The 7,631-nt window shown below is 38.6% G+C and overlaps 1 protein-coding gene across 1 annotated transcript; it reads left to right on the top strand.

The window, feature by feature from the left end:
• Positions 1-5,615: 5,615 nt before the first annotated feature.
• On the top strand, positions 5,616-7,158 carry LOC126799423 (tropinone reductase homolog). Its single transcript, XM_050526625.1, has 5 exons — positions 5,616-5,802; positions 5,939-6,146; positions 6,280-6,496; positions 6,598-6,707; positions 6,831-7,158. The coding sequence occupies exons 1-5, from the start codon at positions 5,726-5,728 to the stop codon at positions 6,999-7,001; spliced, it is 783 nt and encodes a 260-aa protein (XP_050382582.1). The 5' UTR covers positions 5,616-5,725; the 3' UTR covers positions 7,002-7,158.
• Positions 7,159-7,631: the final 473 nt, after the last annotated feature.

Below are 7,631 nucleotides of genomic sequence, written 5' to 3'. Positions count from 1 at the left end.
TTCGTTAAAACCCCACTAAGCTAAGGTCATCTCATACCTTACCTTCAACAGAGTTACTTCACCGTCATTGCGTCTCATTTGGACCTGTGGCATTGTGAAGTTCCAATCCCCAACACCAAATTAATTAAATCCTGAAAAGCCAGCGTTCTCATTTAAATGCTCATCTAGCAAATAATTAATTCATATCGCCAAATTGAGATTTCTCCATCACCTTATATTTCTCGCTCAGCCAAGAACAATGCGTAACATCAATTGTCTATAGTCGAACCAAAACAAGTTTGGAATGTCACGTCGACAAAAAGTGAATCTCAATTCAATAATTGTATTACCACTTTATGGACGTATCATACGCCCTACCACTCTGTTACCAATAGCGTTAGAGATGCTAGTCACGAAAATTTTCGTTAACCACCTCCAACCTATGGTCTACACATCTCTAGATTAGTTGCATAACTAAAATCTAGTCCTCCATTTAAACACTGAACATCCCTCAACATAGGGTCAACGTTCTCCATCAAGTCTCCTTGACAGTTCTCTGCCCTGATAGGAAACTATATACTCAAACCTGTTAGCATTCCAGTATCTGGATCGCATGTCAAACTCAGAGAGTATTGTAGCCTCTCTAAACTGATCACACCAGTCATTAAATCTTTGAATTCATTTGTCCCATCCATACGGCGTCTTCGTTATAGGTGCTATAACACAGTATCTCCGGAAACGTCTCACTTTACTCAGACATCACAACGATGTCTGTGATAGCTACTTCAGATCCCCATACTCAACATAAGCTATGACTCAAACTCTCATGGTATTATCCGACTCGAGTCATTGATACGAAACTCTGGTTTCTTGGGTCTACGAAAGAACCCACCATGTCAAAACAATCAATCACCGCGTACTGCAGCCTCAACCAATCGATTCCTCAGATCACATTATCACCGAGTACTGCGGCCTCAACCAATCGATTCCTCAGATCACATCACAGTGTGGTCCGGAATCACTATCAAATAAGCAGAGAACTCTCTACTTCCAATCATAAGAGGATAAGCCTTTCATTGTCTCCAATTTCGAGGAACACTCCAAAAGTGAAGTGACACATAAAGAGTTCCCATAGGCGTAGGAATCAATCCTAACCCCTTCACTGCCAACTATCAATAAATGAATGTAGCTATCATCGTCTTCTCTAACTCAGAGTACTCAATCATTACCAAGTAAGTCCCAATACTCTCGATCCGATGGTCCGCTACCACATGATCCAAGCGTCATGAAATGACAGCACTAGCGGCTCACTCATGTCCTTGATCAACCTCAACCCACGACTATCGTTCCTAACGATAGCAACAAGATCAACTCGTCTTTCCAGTGGAGCAGCCTCCTCATAAAGGTTCTCCACATTGCGGACTCGGCCTGCAACCCTAACTCGGCCTCGACCTCTCGTCCGTCATCGACCCTGACCACGTCTATTTTCTAAATTCATCACCATTCAACAATTAACACTCAGTCATACATGTGAAGTCTCGAACTCAATAAAATAGATCCAACCAATATCAATCATGAAATTTCAGAAGAAGGTGAATCATCGGAGTATCGTCACAATACTCTCTACAGGACCAAACCATAAGGTGTGGCTCCTAACACTCCCGCGTACCCGACGACATATCAATACCGGGGAGTATGTGATGGGAGCCCGCCTGCAGTCGGATCATCGCTCCCGGATGGTATAGATAATCGCCAAATACGCACTTAGGCTCTGATACCAACTGTAACGACCCCAAAATTTCGAGCTTAAAAACTCAAAATTCTAAAGTCGTTAAACACAAAATAATCTCAATAAAATCGAAATCATTTAAGTGCACAGCGGATCATCACTGAGTTATCAATACAACTCAGAAAACCAATTATTACAACCCAAATTTATAATTTACATTACGTAAGTTGGAATGTAATAATCCTCACAATCTCTCACAAAATAGTCACACAAAGTCCTCACACAAGCTGGAGGTAAATCACTTCAAGTCCTCTGAGCGATCCGTCAATTCCCGCTAATCTACACCTGCGGAGTCATCCACTACACCATCGAATTGGTGCACCGGGATTGTAAACACAAACCCGGTAAGCTTTACAGCTCGTATGAGTAAAATCAAAATACAATTCGCATATCAAAATATACGAAAGATCACAAAACAACAAATATAAATGCCCTCATGAGTCACTCGTCAGCCCATCTGGTTGACCCAAAGAAATATGAAATAAAACGTTCATGAGGAAATTAAGTAACCCTTCTGGTTACCCAATGCATTTATAATACGGGTACCAAGAACGCTGGTACACATCTGTTACCCCTCTCGTTATACACCGTTGATATTGGATAGCCACCCGCTACCCAACATCCAAAATACACCGAGTACCCATGAGCAGATAACCACCCGTTACCTCGCATGCAGTACTAAGGCAGACAGACTAGAGCTCTAACTGTATCGTAACTTTCGCCCGGCCAAAGGCTAGGTTTCGACTTGCCAAACACGTACAATAATCTCACATCATATTGTACCAAAAATCAGGTCCGAAGACAATTCACATTTTAACAATCTCAATGTTAAAAATCACGTACAATAATCCCACATCATATTGTACAATTCAAATCACATGCTCAATATAATCACAATAAAATCATAACAGTATATTATATAGCAAACTATATATATTCGTACTTATTTACCATTTATACAATATATATATAATCCACTATATCTTATACATGTCATATTTCACTACACATGCTCATTTCTCACTTCCGTCATCGAAATGACTATTTTTAATGAATTAAAAACAGTACGTAATTTAATGAACTATATATATAATATGTACTTATTACCATTATACTGTATATATGTAGTCCACTAAATCATATACATGTTGTAGTTCATTTGATAAACACACTTGCAAAAATGTTGAATCACCACGAGGGTATATTCGTAATTCAGTGAGATTTTACTCACCTTAACAACTCGAGCGTAATTCCACAATTCTCGATGATAAATCCTTTCCTCGATTTAATGATCACCTTGAAATGATAAGAAAATAATTTAGAATCGTTTCGTAAACCTTTAAATGCCAAAACAGTAATAATCGGTTACTGTTCAGCAATTTTCGGTTTTTACGAAATTACTGTTCAGTGTTACTGTTCACTGTTACTATTCCCGGATACGGTACAAATATGCAATTAGTACGTATTTCTGTACGTATAAATATTAATACGTATTTCTGTACGTATAAATATTAATACGTATTTCTGTACGTATAAATATTATATACGTATTTCTGTACGTATAAATATTAATACGTATTTCTGTACGTATAAATATTAATACGTATTTCTGTACGTATAAATATTATATACGTATTTCTGTACGTATAAATATTAATGCGTATTTCTGTACGTATAAATATTAATACGTATTTCTGTACGTATAAATATTAATACGTATTTCTGTACGTATACGTACGATTTAAATGTAAATACAAATTTAGTAAATAAAATTTACTAAATTACCCTTTTACAAAATTACTTTTTACATTTACTGAAAGTAATTTATATTTACATTTACCGAAGGTAAAATTTAATTACATTTACCGAAGTAAATAAAAATTACATTTACATTTACCGTACACAGTAAATTACCAAAATGCCCTTCTGTCAAAACTGTTTCCACCGCCTCACACGGCGGCGCGTGTGGCACACGCGCCACCTCCGGCCGGCCGTGCGTGGGGCCCACGCGCCGAGCCCAAAACCGGCGCGTGTGATGTCACCACCAGCCCAAAACCATTCTCCTTCCTCCCCTCTTCCTTCTCACGGCCTCCCGCCGCCCCTAAGCTCCCCCATAACACCACACGCGCCGCCTAAGGCGGCGGTGTTCCACCCTCCTCCACACCTCCGATCCTCCTCCGAAATCCTTCAAAAACAATACCTAAATCCTCCCAATCACTCCCAAACATCATACAATCACACACAAACGTCAAATTCATCAAACCTTACCTAAATCAAACGGTGGAGCTTCGATCGAGTCGATCCCTCGATGAGTTGTCGTCGCGTCGTCTCCTTCGATCGTAGGGGTTGCAGAGGTTGAGGAGTGATGGAGGCGCACCTGCTCTGTACCCTAGCTTTGTCGGAGAAGAGCTTGAGCGACGGCGACGAAGTGCGGGCCTCGGGTTTGGGCGAGAGAGCGCACGGCGTCACAAGGAGGTGCGTCGACCTCGGGGTCGACTACGGAGGTGCTTGCGGTGCTCTCGGAGTGGGCGGTGAGAGGCACGGTGGCCTGGAGGCTGCGATCGCCGGCCTGGTTTTGTGAGCGAGGGAGGGCTCGTGGAGGAAGAAATCGCGAGAGAAGAGAGAGAAGGAGGGAGAGAGCGGCGGAAATGAAGGGTTTCCTGTTATGGAAACCCTAGTTAAAAAAAATTTTCCTTTTTATACTAGTTTCCAAATCGGAAACTAACTTCCAACGTGAATAACTTTTACGTACGTCGTCCGATTAGAACGCGTCACATGTCCACGCACTCGTATCGACGAGCTCTACAACTTTCGTGAAGGAAGTTTTCGCAACCGATCGACGAAATAAAAGTCGATATAAACGTTACGGAAATGTAACGTTTTTCCATTTAAACGTTCCGAGAACGTTTCCGTTTCTCGTTTACTAACGTCGCAACCAAATACGTTCATTCTAATAAAATTCGAAATTTTATAGAATTCCAAATCAAACTAACATTGTTTAAAATTTAGGGTTATTACAGGATAAGAGACTCGCGATTTTTTTATCTTTTGATATTTCGGGAGAGACATGAAATGATTCACATCATCTCCTGATCGAAGTAACAAAGATGGAATTATATTCGTACTTTGAAAATAGAAGTACATGACCCATTAATGGCACTAGATAGATTAGGTTGAGAACCATAGTAGGTGCGTACAGGAACTCTCAAAGCTAAAGAAATTGAAGCCAAGAGGTCAACAACACCATGCCCTTCAACTATTTTTTGTGTGAATGTTATTAAACTAACAAATTAGTTTGTAAATATCAAATGATCAGTGATTAGAAAAAGATCAACTAGCCAATTAAGCACGATGACATTTTTTGTGTGAATGTCATTAAACTATATATCAAATTAGTTTGTAAATATCAAATGATCAATGATTAGAATAAGATCAACTAGCCAATTAAGCACGAAGACATTTTTGCATAACTGTGATTAAATACACGGTCATGCAAAGAGAGTCCAATTTACGTTCCTCCTGTATGCTATGGTATGTGTGAACAGGTTCAACCGTAGATGTGTATATATAAATAATTGACCTAAGTGCGAAATTCTATATATTACTTCCATATTCACTATATTCATGCATTTGGAATCACTAACTGAAAAAGAAATTTGACCCAGGACCAGCTATAAGTGCAAAAACGCTGTTTGATCATTTTTCATTCTCCTTAGATGATTACAATATTTGATTTGGTCCATGTCAACGTCAATATCGGTGTCTACCAAAAACCCTATATAAACACAGCTTTCATAGCATTCTCAACATCCACATCCAGTTTCATCATCGAAAAAAAACATCCACATCTAGCTTTGAGTTTATTAGTTGTGCTTCCTTATTACTCATACGTACTCGATTCTACTGATTCAGTCTTTCCCCTACCTGTTAATCAAAACCACTCGAGCAAAAAATTTAATGGCAGGGTTCAACAGCCAAAGATGGTCTCTAAACGGTATGACTGCCCTTGTTACGGGTGGAACTAAAGGCATTGGGTTAGTTCTCTCTTCTCGTTCTTCATCGATCGTTTCTGTATTCAATAAATAGTTCAAGTTTTACCAAATCGTTCCTCAGAATCCTCTGCATGATTTGGTTCCAGGGCTAACATATCAATTTGTCCGTATGATTTAGATATGCCATTGTGGAAGAGCTAGCTGGACTTGGGGCCGCTGTGCATACCTGTGCTCGCAGCCAAGAACAGATCGACGAGAGGGTTAAAGAATGGAAGAGCAAGGGATTTAAAGTGAGTGGTTCAGTTTGTGACCTCACGTCCAAATCTCAAAGGGAGGAGCTCGTTAAAACTGTCTCGTTTGTCTTTGATGGAAAACTCAACATCCTTGTGAGTACATCGATCCTGCTAATTTATATTAATTTAAATCTTAAAACGTGCACTTGAATTTTTCTATATATACCAGAATGAGGGATTAAGAAACTGAGATTGGAAATAATATTTCATTGAATTATGTATGTAGGTAAATAATGCTGCTTCAGTTACGCTGAGAAGAACCCAAGATTATACTTTGGAAGATTTATCAAGTATGATGGGTTCCAATGTTGAATCTTCTTACCATCTGTGTCAGCTTTCATATCCTCTCTTGAAGGCCTCAGAAAATGCAAGTATTGTATTTATCGCCTCCATTGCTGGTGCCATTGCTCTACCTAGACTATCTGCCTATGCAGCAACAAAGAGTGAGTATTAATTTCTAATTAAGTAAATAAAATCTTATAATCACTTAATTGCATGACCTTAAATTACTTGCTGTTTTCTAATTTACATTGCTATTTTATAGGTGCTGTTATCCAAGTTTCAAAGAACTTGGCATGCGAGTGGGCAAGAGACAAAATTCGGACAAACACTGTAGCACCTTGGGCAGTGAACACCGGTGCTAAAGTTGAAAATGTAAATATGCTTACAAATTAATTAACCTACAATTTCATGTATATTATTAAGTAACCTATGATAATTGTGTCTAAGTTGACATCTATATCGATCTGACATCTCAAACTTCGTTAATTGCATCAGGATGATCATTCTGAGGATTTCAGAAGGTTAATAGGTCGAACTCCAATTCGTCGTGTTGCTGAGCCTAATGAAATTTCATCTTTGGTCTCTTTCCTCTGCCTTCCTGCGGCTTCTTACATCAATGGACAAGTTGTTAATGTTGATGGAGGATTCACAGTGAGCGGTTTCTAACGAACTTGATCAATTTATTTGAAACGACGGATCGGATACGTACGTGAAGAAGATATCTGCTAATTGCCATCAGTATATATTCTTTATTAATTCGTTGTATACGGATAATTAGGTCCTCCAATTAATTAATTCAGATTTAATTAATGTTTACTAAACATTTTCCTAACAGTTGGAATGAACCGCTGTTGGCAAAAGATGTGTAATTTTGAGTTTTCAAGAATGGATTGATTATTACATTTTAGCTTGGATGCTGAATTGAAGCTACCTGAAACTCCACCTAGTTGTCAAGATCGATATCTTTTTAATAGAGATCATGAACAGTAACTGTGTTAATAAACTTACCATCTCGGTCAATTCATCAACAATATCTTGCACTATATATATTACTTATATGCTAATGCCGCTTAGGAAAATTCAGAAAATATATCCACTTTCAGTAAAATCACAATGAAGAATTTTTTTTTTTTAAAGGACTCGACTCTTGTGTTATTGTGCGACTGCTTTCTTGTTATATGATGTTAGCTAGAGAAATGGTGGGAGTTGTTATAATCTCTGCTATTATTAAAAATTTCGACAAATAAAACTAAAATTGATATCTTAAAATGACGATCCACCTGCCACGCGTTCTGC

Source organism: Argentina anserina, chromosome 6 (assembly GCF_933775445.1).
Source record: "Argentina anserina chromosome 6, drPotAnse1.1, whole genome shotgun sequence".
NCBI lineage: Eukaryota > Viridiplantae > Streptophyta > Magnoliopsida > Rosales > Rosaceae > Argentina > Argentina anserina.
This window is presented reverse-complemented; position numbering and strand designations above follow the sequence as displayed.

Excerpts from the sequence above, each read along its gene's own strand:
- LOC126799423 (XM_050526625.1), top strand. The coding sequence starts at position 5,726 with ATGGCAGGGTTCAACAGCCAAAGATGGTCTCTAAACGGTATGACTGCC. Across the intron at positions 6,147-6,279 it reads ATGGAAAACTCAACATCCTT|GTAAATAATGCTGCTTCAGT; the intron begins GTGAGTACATCG and ends TTATGTATGTAG. Across the intron at positions 6,708-6,830 it reads CCGGTGCTAAAGTTGAAAAT|GATGATCATTCTGAGGATTT; the intron begins GTAAATATGCTT and ends TAATTGCATCAG.